Source organism: Barbatula barbatula, assembly GCF_947034865.1.
Source record: "Barbatula barbatula genome assembly, chromosome: 18".
Classification (NCBI taxonomy): domain Eukaryota; kingdom Metazoa; phylum Chordata; class Actinopteri; order Cypriniformes; family Nemacheilidae; genus Barbatula; species Barbatula barbatula.
The window spans coordinates 8430494-8452324 of NC_136781.1; the positions used below are offsets into that span (position 1 = coordinate 8430494).

Sequence of the window (21831 nt, forward strand, 5' to 3'; positions counted from 1 at the left end):
ATTTACACGTGTTGTCTGTTATGAACTGTAGTTTTTATTAGCTCTTGCTTTTTGGCTGTTATCATATTTGACCATAGCCTAGTACCATAGTATTTACCGTGTGTTTGAACCATGGTAATAGCATTGTTTTTTTATTTAGAACAGAACAGTACCCCGGTCAATAATAGGCAAATACAATATTAGATGAAAATGAAAATCGTGCACTACTGTGGTATTTCTAAAAATAGGCCACTTTACTCATCGTCATCACACTTGTTAAAATAGAAAGCGCTCAATGTTTCATTTAAAAACAGCTGCAATCGTGCATTAAAAGTACAGACACAGCAACCGGATGTTGATAAGTCCATTTATTGTACTAAAAATGGCTGATTACAAAGTACATTCACATGAACAACACTTTCCGCTAGACTGGCTGCGTAGCTGACAGAATCTCTATCACTGGCATGATGTAAGTAAATGACCCATGGCATTAATCTAGCTTCCTCTCTACAGTTTTTATAATCACGGTCTCAGACACACAGAAGAAAAATTCCTTACGAATTCATAAAATATATACATTAGGGACATACTGTCATGTAAATGTGCCATATATTTATATATTTGATAAATATCATTCGATATCAGCTAGTTACATATCTACATTATTCACATAAACACTTCCTCAGTTCCTCGTGTGTATTTGGTGTCTGTGTAACACTGTGGCACAGTCATTGACTGGTGTGAGGCGAAGAGATCAATGCTTTCAGAGAAAGAGAGAGAGAGAGAGAGAGAGAGAGAGAGAGAGAGAGAGAGGCAGGAAATGGAGTCTGTTATGTTACAGTCACCCAATCTAATTAAGAAACACTGAAACTCTATGGCACTGAGCACCATTAAGGTTCACAAGCACACACATCTGCGGAGGCCAAAACTGAGATAATGTTCTCATCTAAGAGTCGTTTCTATTCTCCCCTCTATTCACTTAGAGTCTTTTGGAGGAGATACAAGAATAAAAAAAGTGCAAAGTGTTGATTTAAGGCTGCAGTGCAGTCTTTTCTCTCATTCTTGTATAAAACATTCCCTCCTTTTTATGAGTGAATACTGCCACTGTATTTGATAATAGGTCAGAGTGCATTAAAGAGGAGCTTTTAGTAGAGAGCTTGTGGTAGAGAGAGGGAGACAAAGAGACGGAAATCCAGGAGAGGGCAGATGGGAAAGGAGAGAGAATGAAATAAAGTGGAGGAACAGAGGAAAAGCATACCTACCAAAAACCTGGATGATTACAATGTTAATAAGCCTCCAATTGGGTTGAAAACAGATGGGAGAAGATAGGAAGGTACTAGTCCATACAAAAGTGTTCATAGCAAAGGGAAGAAATGCACAGCTGAGCCAAAAATGACGATATCATATATCCATTAGTTAGAGTAGATCCAACTCCAAACAGTATCCTTAGATGAGAGATATCCACTCCCAAAAAGCTACGGAAAAATATAAAAACGCCAAGGTGGGTTGACAAACATCAGCGAATAGACGCCCACGTCCATTGAAAATACTATTTTCAGTCTGCTTTTCCTCTCCCGACTCTGTCCATTTGGTTTTCTCATTGCTTATGTGCAACAAAAGGTAGTCATATATATTTCAAAGATGAGGAGATATGTGTTATCGAAATCTTTGACAAGAGGCAAACTCTGTCCTACTTCAGCAGAGCAAAAAGGAAAAAGTACGCTTAGGAGAAAAACATTTTGAAAAAAGAAGAATGTTTAAGGCAGTCTTTTTTGGCCGGCCCCCTTCTCTTGGTCAACGCCCGTTACAGCACCTACAAGAGGATAGATACGACTTACTACTCACGTACTGGAACGCAATACATTCCATGCAAAATATCTCTTTGAAAAAGTAAATAAAAAATAATAGTGCATTTAAAGGATTAGTTGACCCAAAAACGTTTCACACTCAGAACGACCAAAGCCATGTGATAGTTTATCGTTCCGTTGAACACAAACAGAGAACTTTAAGACTTGTGCTGGTTGTTCTTTCAAGCATCAGGAACTAAGGATGCTAAAACAACATAATACACTCTTATGACTTAAAGTATTATTCAAAAAATATCTGTTCATTGCAATTGCATGGAAAAGAGAAACCAGCATGATTCTTTAAAATCTCTACTTTTGTGTTACATGGATGAAATAAAGTCATGCAGCTTTGGGTTGACATGATTTTTTGGAGATGAACCTTTCCTATAAAACATCTTTGTACGAATGTGTGTCAACAAACCTAAGAGCAAGGGGGCAAGGCCAAAAAACTTTTATATCCATAATTCAGGATTACAGCTTTTTATGTTTATTTGTCATTTTAACATTTTATTATTGCATTTTTTTTATTTATCATTCAAAAAAGACATTTTCTTAACAAGGCATTTGTTTCAAGTGATGTACACAATGTACTGTATGTTCAAAACTTTCTGAAGTATACAGTGTTTTGCAAAGTTAATTTAGAGATTGGTTTGGACAAACCTGCTCCCCTTAGACCACACATACACAGCGCTACACAGATGGCCGTGTGGTGGTTGTGTCCTCTCGTGCTGTTATCCATAATAATACACAGCACAGCACCCTAGCCCAAACATGTCCAGGAACAAAAAATGAAGTCCCCAAAAAGTTTCCATGCAGTCCCAGTTACCACTGCCAAGATATGCTGTACTGTCTTGTTGCGATACACCTGTTGTTACACAAATAGTGCAAGAGCGACTACAATATTTTTCCACTACCATTCCTGCTGGTCCACGCTGCTTTTACAGCCAACGGCTGATCCAGAGGTCTCTCACAATGTTAGGACACAGACTCCGCACACAGTAGGCACAGCTTGCCTACCGGGTGCAGATCAGCAGGAGAAATGCAACTGACATTTCATCTCATCAGTAGGCAATAAGGCACTGCACGGTAACAGTTTCAGCCACTGCTTCACTGTACCCACTGACACAAACACCAGCTGCTGCAATCTGTCCAGAGACCAGTGCTCGCCTTACGGATTCTGTGTGTCACTAATACAGACACAGACTTTTTATCACTGCATTAAATGCAACGAGCTGGCTTTGTATTCAGGGTTGCTTGCCTGCTGAGCCATCGTTTCTGATGTGCAGGTGTAAGGTGCGGAAATGATGTGTATAAACTGTACGTCATTATCATAGATTAAGTATGATATATATAGACTTATTTTTAAAGGGAACTGAGTGATTTTTGCGCCTCTTCTGGCACTGAATAGAATTGCACCCACAATATTAGTTACGCCAATATTACTGTGTTGAGCAGGTCAGGCAAACAACATGTTGATAACACCACTTTACCTGAAAATCAACCTACAAATGATTAACTTAGTTGTCTGTTTAAATTAAGAAGGGACAGGGCAACATATTTTTAGGTACACTTTTAGGTAAACAATCGTTATTTTATTTTGGGCATGGGTGCCATTTTATTGTTAAGTTATCTATAACCTATAGACTTCGATTCAACTCGTAATGCACAAATACACATTTAAAGTCGTATTATACGAAAAAGATAACAATTGTATTGTTGTAACAATATTCCATTATAATGAATATGAGGTGTGTTTTATGTGCACATGTATACACACATTCAGTGGTTTACGACTTCGGGTGCAGCCATCATGGCTTTTAGTGGCCTCGCTCAAGCTGTTTTCTCAGATCTAATCACTGAGACAAGAGCCCCCCCAATCCCGGCCCTCACCTCTGCCACCTCGACATCTGTCGGAGTGTGTGTATGCAGGACCGTGAGTGTGTCGGGCAGCATCTGGGACTAATGAGGCTCAGCCTGCCACTGCACCCGTTTAGCACCTTCCCACGAGCACCTGCGTCAGAGGTTACCTCCTGACGTGATGCGTTATTGCTGTTTGTGCCACATAAGCCCTCCGCCTCCACCTTTCTCCATGCTTCCCCAAGCGACTCTCACCTTTAAAATGAGGTTTGATTCTGCAAATGGAGCACCCAAGAGTCACCTCAGTTATTCTCCAGATATCAGAGATGTTTCTGGGCACAAACTATCAACTGCTAGATTGTCAAAAAACACACATAACAGGAGGGTAAGAGTAATATGGTATTAATATTATAGTTTCTTGCTTATTCTTTTGTTTGATTGATTGACTGACGGAATGACCGACCGATCGATCGTTTGATGTTTTGTTCGATTCACAGATGCAAAAATAAATGCCACAATGAGAGAGAAAAAGTAGAGATAGAGCAAAAAAGAAAAAAAATGTAGTAGGTCAAAATTCAGGTCATGGGTTCGATCACAGGGATTGCACATACTCATAAACAAATGTATAGTATAATGCAAAGTAAGTCGCTTTGGATAAAAGCGTCTGCCGAATGCATAATTGTATGTAAAAACAATAAAAATGTAATAAAAAAGTACAATCTAACATTATATTACATTATTATTATTATATAATTTGATTATAACAAAATTTGTTTATAATGAAAGACAAGATGATATTTTCTGAACTTTTTTGTGTTGTTTATAACTATTTATCATCTACCTCTAGATTTGTTTGTACTATACTGCATAATCTCTAATAAAAAAGCATACCTGCGTTATAAAGTTTATGTATGTATTTATTTGTTCCTTATGATATTTCTACAAAATCAATCCTTACTTGCATTTGGCACTAAGCTTTTGTTAATTCCAGACCTTGGCAAGAACACACACCTCAGTTTACCTCTAGTAACAACAATCTCTATACAAGCTCAGCAGGGGCTTGTTTAATAAATACAACATCTTTATACAAGGTTCTGAAAAATAAAGATCAAAATAAAATTTGCACCTCTTTAACAGCCCACAAAACAAGGAATATTAGTAAATAAACTAAATTACTAAATAAAAAATGTTTCAACCAGCAAAATATTGTAAAAAGTGTGCTGCACCGCAGCCAGATGGCCACAGTGAGTGGGAGTGTGACTTCTGTCAGGCTGAGCGAGATGCATTTCTCTGTTGTTAGCACTTTAAATAATTGTGCTGAGGCTAGTGATTATTTGCATAAACACCATTTAAGCATAGCTCAAGAGCTCTAATCCTACACCAAACAGCGTGAAAAGAGAGATAGGGAATAAATTGAGAGGAGGACAAAGAGTGAGCGAGAGAGAGAGAGCGAGATGGCACTATGATTTGCGTTTTGTTAGTGGAGCATACTGAAAACAAAGCAAAAAAAAATCCTCCTCTATGTATATTTATTAATGTTTTGCATCCGCTTTTCTTCACATAGTCTGCAAACCAATAAGTCCGTCTGAATCTGACTAACACGACTAAGCTGTCTGTCAAATAACGTAATAATGACAATTTGGGTTACGGGGTCTGTCTCTGAACGAGGATAAATGCTTCACTGGCGTCTGCCCGACAAATGTGATCATATTCAGACTGACGCTTCATTGCTTGTTGATGTCTTTGTTTATCTATTTCTCCATTCATCTATATTCCTATGGCCATTATTCATGTCGTCCAACAATCATAAGCGGCACTCATCAGACAGCTGTAAATTACACTGTCTCTTGTCTAACTACCTGACAACAAAGTGCAAGTCTCCCAATATCTCCACATCCTCTGCTTGGTATCAGCAGCTGAATGACTAACCGTGATTTATGGCGGCAGAAGTGACATGGCAACACTGAATTTATAAGACGATGATGAACTGATTTATATAGTCCATGTCTACAGACTACAGTCTATTGTTTGAAAACTGATATGGTTTGTTAACTTTGGCCTGACATCATTACAGCTCTTTTTAATTTCTATGCAATTGAAGGTTAGGGTGAGATAATCGGGGGTGTAATTTGCCTTTGTGGTCTTGTACTGATTCAGACAGGTGCTGTAGCAGTCCTTTTTAGTCCAAGCATACAGGTACTCTACACTGCATAGGGCATTCTTTTCCATTGCGTGAAACATACGATTCTGTGATACACATTTAAAGAACAGTATAATCACGGAAACTTTGAGGGTCGTCCGCACAGGTAGTGCGTGTTATTATCTCCACACAGTGAGACAACTCAGCATGGCTGCATGTGTCTGCGTGGGCATGTGTGCGCCAGAGGCCCAGCATGGGGCATTTAAGTACACAGAGGGTACCTGGTATCAGTGGGATAGAATGTAACAGCGTATGTGTGTGTGTCAGTATTAATATGTACAAGGCTGAGCTTGACTGCCAGAACCCAGGGAGGGTGCCGGAGAGAGGGGAGTCACCCTTGGCACCACACAGGGCACAGCAGCTGTTGTGGCGACCTGTCTGTCAGTCATGGTTGAGCTTTTTCTCTTTGGTCACACTCAAATTTTTCTTCACTTTAAGGCCCTTAGAATTCATTTTGATTAAATATAAAATAAACTAATCAGATTTGATTTCTATTAGCACCAAAAAACTGATACTTATAAAGTTTTATCAAACGTTTGTGTACTTTGTACTGTGTGAAGCACAATGTGCTGAGAGGCATTTTTAAAGATTTGCTTTGTGCTGTGAAGTGTTTATTGGGTGTCATTGTCAAGCATGCTGTTTTTATAAAAAGCTGTGAAACTGTGAAAATGTTCTTTAATTGTTTTATTTAGGATACACTCAATGCGAACTCTAATTTTCTATAACCAGACAAAAGCTTGACAATTCCTTCCAAAAATGTCAATTCCATCGCAAAATGTTATAAAACACAATACTGTACAAAACTGAATGATGTGGCGGAAATGCCATAAAGGTGATATTTTATTTTTAAAAGTCCCTGCCGCGAAAAGTTCCCCAAATCTTTCAAATGACAAAAAAAGCCTCATAAACCCTATAGTGCAGCATCATAAAGTGCCGATATAAGATACAGGGTGGCCTGCCTCAGATTGCACGCCAATTCTTCATCCATGAGTGCTCAGCTGTAACAGCCATGATGTCAGAGGATCCATCCAGCACAGAGACAAAAGCACAGTGAGTGACTGTTTAGACTTCCAGACGGCATTGACAAAGGGAAGGAAAACAATCTGTAACTGTCGAAGCGTCAGATCGGAAAGAGACGTGTCTGACTTCTTAGACTTTGCAGACCGCTGGAGTGTTTTGTGCATTTCCTCTTTCATTCCATCTGCGCTTCCTGCCTTGGATTTTTCAGAGGACAGCTCACTCATAAGATACAATAAAGGCAAGGTTGTCTAACAGTGTGACCAACTTAGTCTCCATGCCAACGTATGACTATTAATCCTCTTAGCTAGCGCTGGGCCTCTTCATCTATCATGTTTTTTCTCTGTACCTCGCTGTCATCTTTTCGCCATGCTTTTTTCTATCTCTTCGGATTAAATGTTGCCGGGACGGGGCTTGTTTAAATTTGATGGTGAGCCAAATGCAGGGTATAATCGGCTGGCCTGCTTGTGTGTTGCATAAACTCTCAGGAATACTTGATTCTGGTTGGTAAATTGAAGTATCGTCTGTCACATATCTTTATCGTTTATGTTAATTAATAATCTGAATAACAATGTTCCATTTAGTAAATCCAATTATACCAACGTCAGTTTCAAAGAAGCAGCTCAGCCAAGATTTTATTACTAGTAAAATCTACTAGTTGTATAATGTACAGTAATGACTCTGGAATTCGTAAATATTTCATGAGGTGGCTAATTCGTATGAATTCATAAGATATTATTTGTATGTTTTGGTATGGACTGCTTTCTTGTCAGTGATGTTAGGAACAGGGGAGGGGCTTCAGTATTGCTTTTTTCTAATACACTTGATTTAGGACTCACATTGTATGAATCCATACGAATTAGCCGACTCGTATAGTTGTTATGAATTCCTGTAAAAGCAAGCTAGGATTAGGAGTTTTTGCCAAAGCTATCTTGTAAAAAAACGATAACAAATAAAATTTTCCTCAAAGAAGAATCCACATTAAGACACTTGCATTGAATTTTAATATTAAAAGCCCAGGAAAGGTTTCAGTGATTGCACAGATTGCAGCTTTCCGTCCCGTGACTGATTTGTACTTAGATCTCAGACATGAAAAAACATTCTTTGATCATGGAGAAAAGAGAGAAAGACAGCGAGACGAAGCTAATTGCTTGTTGATGGGGATAAAATCGGCGTCTTTCACGCGAACTAGCGTCGGTCATTAATCTGACATGCTTGCGTTCTGTTGTCTCTCGTTAAAACAAATGTTTACAGTGAAGACCGCTGTCAGATACAGAGTCCACACCTGGTTAGACCCCAATTAGATCTTGAAAGCTTTGATCCATTTGTTTATTTATTTTCCATTTCCTATGGTTAGGACTAGTAAATTGATTAAAAGGTGTGTAATGGGGTTGTTAGAGTGAAGCATGGTTTGATCTATTTTGTCAGGTATTTTTTCCCCAAATCAATGCGTTAGGGAGACATAAACTACGGTTTTACTTTCTCGACTACCACTAGCTCTCCTAAATTCAATTCCTCCAGATGAGCGGACGGGCTCCAGTGACAGTAACTGACCCGTAATGTGTATTTCCTCCCCTAAGGAGCGTCAGCATGGCCATACGCACATGCGCCCATACACTGTTCGGCCTCTGAGCATTATGGGACCTCTCCACAATCACTGACTTCTTTCCACAGTATGAGCACAACTCCCTATGCCCAGGGCAAGATCAGAACCCACTGTTCCTCTGAGAGGCAGTGTGTATTTGTGTGTGTAATAAAGCATGGAAAAATAAGAGAGAGCACATGATTGAGACACCCCCCTGTTTTCAAATCTGCTGTAAGCTTGCTAATAAACGCTACTCAGTCATCCATTGTCTGCAACCTCATTGGCAACCACTTTGTCTAGAAACTTTATCTTTGTTGTTCAAAAAGCCCATTACATATGCAGATTTGTATTGGATCAGCGCAGTATAATCATTCTCTGGGAAACAAATAGAGATGAAAAGGATAGAATTGATCTTTCCCGTGACCTCCTAAAGAGGGGTGTCCTCAGACTATTAGCAGGTCGTTGTCAGATAAATGATGCTGTATTAAAAGTTCAGCTGGTGTGCAAGAGAGAGGGAATGGAGAAAGATAAGAGAGAGAAAAAGAATTATGTGAGGCATGACAATGAGCGATACTACAGGTAGCCAGACACCGGACAGCATGACCACTACTGACCACTGAAAAGTACCCAACACAGTGCTTTAAAGACAGGGGGGGTGGCTTAGGTTCAGCCCTGAGCCTCATTAAAAAGACGTTTAGAGAGAGTTGATATTGCCTTCCTGTGGATCGCAGACCTCAAAGCTACATTCCAGGATGGAACACTTATATCGAAAAACGCAGCATTTATCCATTTTCTTTAACCAGTGAGTGGGCTTCAACTTGGGCTATAGACAAGTACAGCTATTCACATATGCTGTAAATGACACCAGACACAAGTCCCCCCTCCCCCCCGAAAAAATAAACAGGTCAAGATAAATCAAATTATCTCGCTAAAACATCAAAAAATATTGCGGGACTATTTTACAAGGTTGCTTATTCCTATGAATTTGTATGATCTTATTCATACGATCTGCTTCCATGACAGTGAAGTTAGTTTTAGGGGTGGGGTTAGGGGAGAGGCTTTAGCATGGCGTTCTCTATGTTTTTGTACAATTCACTTCGTATGAATTCATACAAATTAGCAACCATGTGGAATAGTAGAGGTCAGGTTGGATAAATGCATAACAATTTCAAGTGGCCGGATCAAAAACGAGCTTTCTTTGTTGTGAATGTGATGGGTTTTTATTTGGTAGACATTCTCTAGTCTTGATAAGCGCCAATTAGCACCAGGAAAGTACAAGCCCACAACTGTTCCCGTTACCAACCAGAAGTGACAAAATAGCACATAGGAGAGAACAGAAAACAGACCACCATAAATTCTTGTAGCCAAATGCCTAACGCAGTGCCACCATGTGACAGCATCATTGATTATAATGAGAGCCATCTATTTATGGCACATTATATCGCACCGTGTCACATAGCTCCCTTTTAGTGTAAACGGGGTGTAATAATTAAAATAAAGTAAGAGAAAGACAGAAATAAGAGAATAAGACAAACAATGTTTTTTTGTAGCAGTTCTGTATACATAACTAGATTTTGTTTGTCTCGTGATGTTAGAGAGGACGGGAGACACTGCAAGCATTTTCCCATTCTGACCCTTTTGTATCATGCAGCCACGGGCGGTGCTCTAATGGTGATGCATGAAGCCTCCAGTGTGAACTCTGAAATGACCTTTGGTGACAGCTTTGATTGACAGCATGAGTGAATGTCCAACATGCTGCACTCAAGAGAGAATGTCTACAGGGCGCTTGTCCTGTAACATGCAAATGTATGAGGGCTTCATAACACCAGGCTTTTGATATAAAGGCTGAAGGATGGGCTGGAATGATAAAATAGTGGAGAAACTAAAGAAAATGAATAAAAAGTAACAAAAAAGTAAAAGTTTGGCTTTAGGAATTTGCAATGGAAATCGGAGGACTGAAATAGCGAAATCATGCATTAATTTTACCATGAGACCAAACGATGATGATAATGACATGTAGCAACCTCTCCACATTGACCAAATTCACCGAACAATGCATTTGACATAAAAGCCTTTAATAATACCACAACACACGTAGAGAATGTCTTCTCTTCCCCTCCTCATTTTGCCTTCCTTATTATACACAATTATATGGATTCTTGCATTTTATTATTCGCAATTAGTTTCATTATAAGCTATGAACCTTACTTTTTAGGATTATATTATCCATTAAGCAGATGCTTTTATCCATAGCGACTTACAAATAAGAGAGCATTTAACATTTTGTCTATGGAGCGAACAATAATCATAGTCTACACAGCTATGTTAACATGTAAAAAATAAAGTTGAAACGATGGAAAAATGTACAACAAAAGTGATTTTGTAACACTTCAATAAGGTTGTATTTGTTGCATTAGCTAACATGAACTAACAATGTACAATACTTCTGCACTTACATTTACATTTATTCATTTGGCAGACGCTTTTATCCAAAGCGACTTACAAGTAGTTTTATACAGTGGCACATTACTGCAGAGCAATCAGGGGTAAGGTGCCTTGCTCAAGGGCCCTTCAGTCATGACCTGCTGGCACTGAGATTAGAACCGGCAACCTTCTGATCACAAGCCCAACGCTCTAACCTTTAGGCCACAGCTGACTTCTAAAGGATTTATTAATGTATGAAAAAATGCTAAAAACTATCTTGCTCATTAAGAATAAACAAATACAACCCTATTGTAAAGTTTTGTTGAGTTTTTTAGTCTATAAAAACAAAAAAAATTGAAGTTAGACTGTGGATAACTCTATATATCCAGCCACTTAATTAATAATATATCACATATACAGTATATTGTGATATATACAGTATATATCACATCTTTTGATCTGTCTTTCTTAAAATTTTTCCCATCCTCGGGATTTGGGACTGGCCGGACCTTAAGCCCCCTGCATGCAGCCAAGACTGAGCCCAATGAATCCGAGCATCTGGACTCCATCTGAACTATGAGCGAGTTACTTGCAAACCATGCAGACACAAAAATAAAACCAGTAAGTAACAGAGTTCTGTGCATTTCATAAATCATTCTGTAAAATTCAAAAACCCAGAGGTTTCCATGTAGCTTTCATGTGTCGATTCACCCTTTTATTGACTTATTCCTATTCATCTATTTGATGATTTATTAATTTGTTTTGGAGAAGAAATTGTAGTCCCAATATGTTGCCTGTATAATCCTTATCTTCCATTCAATAATCAGTGGTCTTTCTGGTGGATACAGGGGTGGCTATGCTCTGCCTTTGATGGGATTATGTAGCGCTCGCAGAAGGATCCAGACACACAGGAGCGGGCAAACAAAAGATTAGGGGACAGTAAGTCCCCTTATCCGATCATTCTCTAAGTGGATTTGATGGGCTGCCATCACACTGTTGTGCCTTTATCTCCATATGCTGCTACATCTATAAAAGAGAATGATGGTGACCTGCCACAGGTGCAAACGACCCTCTAAACATCGTTCCTTATATGCGATTTCATCCCGCTTGACTAACCGTTTTAGTGCGACAGACTCCTTGATGAAGTTGTACAGCAACATGTAAGTGCTCTTTGTCTTGGCCAATAGCTGGAGGCATCCAAAAGAGCTTTCATCTGTTTGTTTATTCTTTACCTGTTTATTTCTTACCTTAATCCATAAAGGTGCGCCAAAACATATTCACTAATCCGTAGTTGACAAAAGGCTAAAACGTCCTGACCTACATTTAAACGTTTGAACAAGAAGTTTCAATATAATGCATGAATTTTGACTGAATGTAGAACTAAAGGACATTTTATACAGTTTTGCCTGTGAACTTCCTTGTGTATGAAAATACACACAAGGGGATTTTCGCAAACAAGTTTGGTAAGCTGTTGTTTTGCTGCATGTTGCTTGTCTTTCTATGAAAAATGAAGGGGAAACTCGCTGTTACCGTATACAGTGTACATCTGCCTTTATCAAGATGGAAATTAGATGGCATCTGTTATGGCTTTATACGTTTGGGAAGAGATATTATTGCTCTTCATATTTAAAGATACGGTAACCCAAGCACACTATTGGTTAATTTTGTATATTTTTATTGCAAGCTTGTGCTCGCCTATGTGTTAGCACCCTAAAATATTTAACTATGTATAAATATTTAATATTTCCTAGGCACAGTAAAACCCCCACACACTCTTTGTCTTTTTTTCTTTGTCTCACACACACACATTGACACTTCCACAACACATACAGCATTCAGAAAAAGGGACACGGTGATCTTAATCGCCTGAGGTGAAAAAGGACTTAAAAAACAGCACTCATCCCGAGGAAAGAAACAGAAATCAATAGCCACAGATGGTCTTACATCAGAATCAAACATCTCACTTCTTAAGATTCTGTCTCAACCTTTCTCTCTCAGCCTCGAAATGCCCTGAGCTACAGAGCTGAGACATAGAGCAGGGGAGGGTTACACAAGGAAAACACAAGCATCACATACAAACACATACGTTCATGCTTTTAGGTAACTTTCACAGAATGCTCTTTAAATGTCAGACAATTGCATAACTAGTTTTACTAGTTGGTGAAGAACAGAAATTTCATTGAATTTTCATTTCATTGAATTTGATTGAAACATGGGATGGAAGTAATGATAATCATTTATTAGAAATGTTGATATAGTGCATTAGTAGACTGGAATGTAAATAAAATAGAATTTTATTAAACCAGAAGAACCGCTTCAATGTCTCCAAGACGCTCGAAGAAACCTTCTGACACCTGTATCACCATATTTTCTGATTTTAATCTTAAAATAAAAATTATTACTATTCGTCACCCTTTCGTCACCTCCTGCTCTTACTGAAGTACATAAGATGCTCTTTTAAACATGTTTAAATCATACTGGTATAACATAAGCACATTTCAATAGTCCCTCAAGAATAACCTTGAAGCAAAATAATGGTTTGTAGTGTACCCTTCAATTAACATATTATTAATGCATTGAAAACAGCAGGCACTAAAAAGCAGCGACTAAACCCCTTCACACACAGACATAAAACCGGAACTGGAACATAAGATCTAACTTATCTGTTTAAAGTCTGTTACCGCTAAATAAACCCATATACAGTAAGTCTTAAACTTCTGGTTCTGCTACTGTAAGTGATTGACACACAAAACCAAAAAAAAGATCAGCAGAAAACACACTCAGTGTGTAGCGTGGGAGTGTGTGTGTCTGTCTGTCTCAGGAAATAAGAGCTGGGAGATATTCCAGGAAGTTTTTCTGCTCAGCCGGCACAGTTGCTTAATAAAAGCTCCTGTGTGCATAAGCCGCTTGTAGTGCCGAGCATATTTTAATGAGCTCTATCCTTCTCTCCCTGACTGTTGCATGGTGGGATTACCTTTTGGGGTCACGTCCGTCCTAATCCCATCAGCTAAACCTGGCTGAAAAACGAAACAACCCAGCACTGACCTCCGCAGGTAGACCTCATACTGCAAGCCCTTGGCTTCACCGATGTTGAAATTTCTTCACCTATAAATATGCCATATCAACTCTCAACCAACCTTTGCTGACTTTTTAGAAGTCAGCACAAGACGGGCAGATCCCAGATTGGTGTTGTGACTGAGATCTACACCACTTTACCGGGATGCTTGTGATTCTCATGTGCATAGCAGCAGGTGAAAGCAACGTGCGTACATGCATTATAGATGTAAACCGGGATGGTATGATACAAGACAATGAGGGAAGTGAGCGTGAAGAGAGATACGGTGAACTGTTTAGGGGAAATGGTGGTGTTAAATCATTTCCATAAAGACCAGATGAAGATCACAGGAGAGATACATATGACTTACTGCACAAATATGTAATTTTATTACCTAGGGTGTTTGAGATGCAAGATTGAAGTGCACGGTTAAACACTTTTTAGCGAGCCAACCTGAACCCATAGCTCCATGCGCACACACAACCAGTTGGACAGTTGGTCCGATGTATTCTGTCAAACACCCACCCATCACTTATTTTCTGTCTTTGTCCTTCAGATTCACACATTGTTAGGAACACTGTTTCCATGATGATTTGAGCCAATTACAATAGCTGTATATCATCCATCCATCCATCCATCCATCTGTACAATCATTCAAGTAAAACAGGAGTCTTAAACTACATATAGTCTCACATGGTTGAAATGTTAATAATTCATCTTTAAGTCTTTAAATGTTATCATTTGGACTGGTTTTGATTTCAAGGTTTTCTTGTAGCACTTTTAAAAGATTGTTATACAAAAGCCAGGTATATACAGTACTATGTTTGGCTTTTAAGTCAAATGCATATGCTACAGTATATAGTTCACATTGTGTCAATGTAAAGACCTTATCATGCCAATAAAGCTATTGGCATCTTAAATCTAGAGGCCGTTTTTTTCTATGTAAAGTAAAGAGTAAAAACACTATTTTAGTCCACATATATTTATTCAATTGTCCACTACCAGCTATGATATTTTTGGTCTCTTATTCAGAGTGCTACCTGCAAAGAATAAATAACATCAAATACAATCCCAGGCATAATTACTAAAGCACATGCTTACGCACTAACTCTGAGTAAAAAACCTTATAATCAATGCCGCCCCAAAGAGAAGTAAAAAGGGGAAAACAGCAGAAAGTCAAGCTGAGCAGGCTAATAATGCCGCCACTCCAAAAGTAGATCGTAAATAAACGTTAAATCAATGCTTAATCAATGGTTTACTCCCCTGCTGATTATCAGCCTCTCAATACATTACTAACCACTAGATGCTTACTAAATGCTGACCCTAGCAAAGTCCTATCTCCCAGCAGAAGATCCACTTCATGGCGGAGTAGAGGGTCACTGGTTTAACATAGAAGGGATTGCCACTCTATAACCTGCTAAACTAGCGGATTATGAGTAGCTTCGACTAAGCTTATAGGCAACTAAGAGCTCAAACCCATCGCCTCGAGTAAAATCCAATCTGACCTGACGAATTAAACACACTCAAGTCTATCGGCTGTAAGGATGTTGCAGGACAACAAGACACTTTGTAGTTGGACTACAAATGTCTAATACAAAATCACCAAATGATTATAATTCTGAGAAATGTAATACAAATATAGCTGCACTACCATATAAGCCTCCAGTCAAGTCTATTTTATAATAAACCTCATTGAGTTCCCTTCAGTGCTGTTGCTTTGTATGCAAATGATTTAGATTGACTAAAAACTTTAACTCATTTGTCCTCTCATTCTCTTCACTATAATACCACCTTCTGTCACAATTTCTCCCGCAGACATTTTGTTTTTGTTGTTTTCCCTACTTTACATTCTGTTTATACTGTGCTAATCCTGCGCATCGTTTTTGTGTTCCTTTCCAGTCATTCATCACTTCATACTGTTTATCTTTTCTTTCCTCATTTAATATCTCTTCATCTCTTCGTACTCTGAACACGATACATCATCGAACAGACTTTTGCCACGATAACAACTCTTAAGTCATCGAGGGGGAATTCACTTGGAATAGATTGCACACTCTGATAGTGTTGTTCATTTGCATGTTCTCCCTGCATGGTTTTAGCACCTGAACGCCTTTAACACATTCAAAGGCAAACGAAGTAAGTGCAAGAGGTACAAGAGCGAAAGCTGGCATTGGTTCATCTCTAAGATAAGAGTAATATCCCTGCAACACACAATTCATAGGTCTTCATGTCAACTGAAAGATGAGCAAGGGAGAAAGAAGGAAACAGAGGATGAAGAAGCAGATCATATTCTGAGTTCTACACAGGAAATTGATTTCGCCCCCTGTGGCCACAAGGACTATGCGTGAGAAGATTGTGCTTTGCTTGCCCGTGTGCGTTTGTGTGTTTTGGCAAAAACTGTGGCAGTGGGATAGGTCAAACAGTCAAGTTTTCGCCATGATACAGCGTAATCTCTGTGGGCCAAATAATAGCAAGCTGTGTATTTAACACAATGGAGGTTGAGGGATGCTTAACGTTTGTAGGCATGTTTAAATACAAACGCTTTGTACGAAATCATATTGCAAAACATTGCATTAGATAATAGCACACATGTTCTTCGATTAAAGAAGTTCTTACAAACATGTCCGGTTTCTACTTTACGGGACTCTAACCGTAGCTTACAAGAACGCCATGGCTAAAAAGAAAACCACTAACTGTGCAGACGAAAATGTGCAAAGATGCCAAGGTTGCAAAGGCGAAAAAATGCATCCCAAATGCATTTAATCCTTTTTAAGTTAAGCTTTATTTTATAACACCATAGAAGGTTCTTGCTGTTCCAGTACGTTCTACCAGCTTGTAGCAGCTACACTAAGAAAAAGGTGCTTCAAAAGGTTCTTCGATGCCATAGAAGAACCTTTTGGTTCCATAAAGAGCCTTTAACATCTGAAGAACCTTTCTGTTTTACAAAAGGTGTTTAAACCTTTATTTTTAAGAGTGTAGTGACCAGTTTGAGGGTTTCCTGTAAGACATCCTCTATTTTCATCCCTGCTTTTGCTTATCAGCTAACAATTACCGGTCAGAATGAATCTACTACTTTAAGACTTGCAAACACCATCCCTCATTTAATCAACTGCCTCATTCAATTTAGCTCCTACAACCTGGAGAGGTTGTAGGAGCGAAAGTCTAAAAGTGTTAAAGCTGCCTAATTGAACTCCTAATTCATTCGATTAATACAGATTTGTATTAACCGTAATGTACATGATAGGCTGAAGCTTTTCAAGACTTGGCGAGGAAGGGAAGCACCTTGACTACACTTAGAAATGAAGTGAAAGAGTAATTTGATTAAGGGGAACGCACTTCTATACATGTTAAATCTTTCTGCTGGGGACTTAAAGAAGTATTCAATTACCTGCTCAATCAAGCCCAATTTACCACAAGGAAAACACACAGAATGCAGTGGCATTGAACCTCACTTTTAACACAAAAAAGAGACATGGTGTGTGTGTGTGTGTTTGTGTGTGTGTGAGAGAGAGAGAAAGGCACCAAGAGTGAGTATTGATCTAGAATCTATAGTCGCCGGGTGAGGCTGGGTTCAAACATAAGAGCTCTTCATATCTGGAAACAGCTTACTGCCTACTGAGACACCATGGCATTAGGTATAGCCAGCAAGGGGCATCTATAAGTACACCTGACCTGTCATTATTGGAGTTTGTGTGACAGTTAGGTAAGTGGGCAGCACAGCTTCAGGCACATCCCCGCAGCTTACAACCCAAACCCCCCCAACCATCCACAAGGTCCCGTTGCCGTGGCAACGCTGGCTGAGAGCCCCAGCAGGACAGGAGATAAACAACAAGCCATATCCTACCACAGGGAAGTACTTTAGTGTATGTGAGTATGTGCGTGTCTGTATGCGAGCGTGCATATGTGCGCCTATGTGCGTCAGGCTAGTCCTTAGAGATCCAGCTCGCCAGCTTCATCCCCCAAAGTTGATGGACAACAACAACCCATCAGACATTCTCTTGAGAAACGGAAACCTGGCAACAGTGGCACACACAGTTGTGGCTAACTCTCTAAGCCTCCAACGGCCGTGATATGCTGGTCACAGACCTGGCAACCACTGGCTAACTCTGTGGACCAGACACCAAGGTGGCAATGACGGTGGATGTTAACCCCCTGAGCTAGGTGTAAATCTGGCTAAAGAGGCAGGTGCACCGTCCCTCACTGCTAGGGAAGATAAATATAAAGTAGTGAAACTGCCCCTGAGGGGCGAACTGTTACAAACATAAACTCCATCAGATTTCAGCTGTAGACATGGAGAGCTTGCCGAAACTCCTCTCCAATTCTGCTGAAAGCGAAAGCTTCGCGGAATTTGATTCCAGCACCTGCAGTATCTATGGAGAGGAGGGAGCAATTCGCCGGACTCATCCGCTGTGAAAATCTCTCCGACCCTGCGAAGCGAATAAATTATTCATAGCTCATTTTTGGTTAATCAAACAAATTTGATAAAAGAAGTTCTATTTTCTAATTCAAACACTTGGGAAGAGGAAGATTTCATATTTCGGCTCATATGCAAGAGGGGACGTTTGCAAGGCCATCATAATCCATATACTGCTAATGTTACATCTGGAGACCTTCACATATTCATATCAAATTCCTTCATTCAGACTGCCGGAACTTAAAACCCAGAGAGCCTTTTAAAGGTCCAGTCCCATATATTGAAGCCACTGTGCTTCTGGTTACTTAAGCTAGCCGCAGATATGCGATACTAAGATTTCCCTGATCAAATACGATTAAGGTGGTTATTCTCTCTGTGGTGCTCTTCTTGAGGGGAATCAGCCATCGGCTTATAAACCGGAATGACAGAGCAGTACGGAAGCAGGGAGGTAAAGAGCTGAGTGTGGTTAAAGGAGGTTCGGAAGAGAGAAACAGAATAAGGAGATCGGAAGTGAGAGAGAGATGCTATGGATTTTACTATGAATCACTGTATTTTTATTCGTTTAAGATAGATAGATAGATAGATAGATAGATAGATAGATAGATAGATAGATAGATAGATAGATAGATAGATAGATAGATAGATAGATAGATAGATAGATAGATAGATAGATAGATAGATAGATAGATAGATAGATAGATAGATAGATAGATAGATAGATAGATAGATAGATAGATAGATAGATAGATAGATAGATAGATAGATAGATAGATAGATGTGCAGAATGTTCAGAAAGCGATCTTCAAATAAATACCATTAAAATAAATGTGTAAATATTTTTTATTTGCAAATCTCATTGTAATTTATTTATGGTTCGCTTTTTGTGCATATGTGGATTTAAAAAATGTTTGTGAAACTCTCTACATTTATTTGCGGATCATAGTTTATTTATTCAGAATAATGCAACAATTCTGACCCCATAGATAGATGGATAGATGGATGAATGGACGGTCAGATGGACGAACGCAAATTAATGAACCAATAATCAAAAGAAAGAAAGAAGTTATCGGAGATTATGTATTGTATATAGCCTTGCAGTTTTGTCAGTTTGGATAGAGGTGTAGCATGGGATGGTGAAGTCCTGCTCACTGACTCAGAAGTGTGTGTGTTTGGCAGGCCCTTTACAGGCTGTGTGCTCAATTACACGCTGACATAACGGGGATGTACAATTACAGCGTGACACTGCGTTCACTCTAGTGCACCTGTCAGACAGCCTGGCAAGGGACGACCCAGGGATCCTCAGATGATGAAGAGGCAGGGGTGGCCACGCACACCTCCCCACACACATGCCACACACGCACACATACTCCAGCACCTTTAATACTTTCACATTCACGGCCCCATTTTACTTCCTCCCTCCCGCTCTCTCACTCTCTCCGCAGGAAAACTGCAGTGCTCAGCACTCTTGTCATTGTTGTGATGCAGTAGTGGAGCTCCTATCTGCCAGCTTTGCTCCAATTTACAACAGCAGCCCACAATGCACTGCTCTTGGCGAAGCAAGAAAGTAACCACACCTTTCTCTCCTTCATACAGCTCTCATTCACTACTATAGAACAGCATAGCCAAATAACCACAAGTAAATTATAACCACAATTAATCTTTCCTCACCATCTCCATTCCTTTGCTGGTTTTCTGATGTTTTTACAGAAGCACAAATTTTTAGAGTTTCCCTCAGCAATACTTTCCAACCAGCATTTCAGGTGAAGTGTGTAATTTCTGCAGTAGTTGCTCCAAATGGAATTGTGAAAATCACTGTTATTTTTCTCAAAAAGGTCTCAAAAGTACTCTTCCCTTCTGCCACTGGTTGGACAAATGGGAGGTGCTGCCTTAAACTCAAACTATTGGTCGTCGAAACAAACAATGTCGAAAAATAAGACTTGATTATTTTCTATGTATAACATGATTTACACCAAAGATCATAATAAAATTAATAATAATAATAATAACTATAAATATAATAATAATTTTTTGTTATTATTATTATTAATAATAGGCAGTAGCTATTTGCACTGGAACGATATTCAAGTGTTAATTGCAATAGATGACATTTAGACAAAGTGACAATAGTAACAGCAAACGATACAATTTGCACCTCAGTATTGTTGTCCAACACTATGCAATATAATCTATTATTATATTATATAATAATATATAAATTATAATATTTATAAAAATTATAAAAATTATTATTATGATTATTAAAAAGCCCTACCCCTAAACTTTATGAATAAAATGTAATACTAAGTCTTAAATCAATTTTATTTAAAACAAATGCTTTTATGATCTGTGGATTAGGTGGATTAGAGCCCAGGTTTCCAGTGCTCAGCCAGACCTTTCGTCACTGGAGTCGTTCTTATACTTTCTCTGTTCCAATCACATATTGGTGGGCGGAGCTAGTACAAATATTCTCTGCCAACAAGGCTAAATAGACACTCTGTTATTATTATTATTATCATTATTTTTCTTACTATCATTATCGTAAGCAATGTTTTTACTTTAAACCACATAGAGAGACAACAACAATAAAATTGTATTTTTCAATTATTTTAAAATGTAGTATATTATAATAAATAAATCCCTAAGCTAAAAAAATGTGCTTGGCATATCAACATAGGCATCGTGCGATGGAATTAGGCTGTACTATCTGTATCTACCATCCAGTGGCGGCGAGGGGGGGGCTGGGTAATTGGGAAAACTGTTGAAAACAGTCGCTGTAATTTCACGTAGTGACCCTAGCTTAGACACACTTGGCCTTTTCGGAAACTTTTCAGAAAAACTAAATTTCGTAATGGACTGCACTTCACACGAAGCCATTTATCGCTCATATTTAATAATATCCTTCCCCTGCCATCTTAAAAAGCTTCTTTATTGTTTGAAAGTATGTCTAGCGATGGTGCTAATGATCTTGTTGGCATCCATTGTCAGCTCTCTGAGCCGGGACTGATAGTGGCTATAAGGATAGAAAGAGAGCAGGGCTCTGTGGGGGAGATCACCCACTTTCCCTCAGCGTAAGCCTTTCATCTAAAAGCTATAGCTAAACAGCACAGCTAATTATGAAGAAATATGGAATTTCCAAAACAGACACACACCATTCCCTAGTTTTCCTCCCTCAAGGGGACGACAGGATATATTCAGCATGGAAGCAAAATGCTCTGCGTAACTTCAAAAATCCAAGGATAGCAAGCTGTGTGTCCGTGTGTATGTAGAGGCTCAGCTGTGGTCCACTGCTGCTCACTTTATTATGTAATTTGATGAGGCATTAGATCTACTTCCATAGTCCACTGGGCTTTCACGCGTTTCCCACAATTCCAATTAAGTCCTACATGTATGTGTGCATTGCAGAGGTATGTGTGCGTGAATGAAAGAGTATGTGCACTTGACTGTGTTCTCGGT

At 39.1% G+C, this 21831-nt stretch overlaps 1 protein-coding gene across 3 annotated transcripts in view; it reads right to left on the bottom strand.

Moving 5' to 3' along the window:
- pcdh1b (protocadherin 1b) overlaps positions 1-21831 on the bottom strand; it is a 132250-nt gene that overhangs the window by 21404 nt on the left and 89015 nt on the right. Inside the window, exon 5 of one of the 3 annotated variants that reach the window (XM_079479199.1) lies at positions 337-1792. The exons of the other annotated variants lie outside the window; for them this stretch is intronic. Within the exon in view, the coding sequence (XP_079335325.1) occupies positions 1737-1792 (56 nt within the window). The 3' untranslated portion in view covers positions 337-1736. Of the gene's footprint in view, positions 1-336; positions 1793-21831 lie in introns of those variants that run through there. 3 annotated transcript variants of the gene reach the window in all.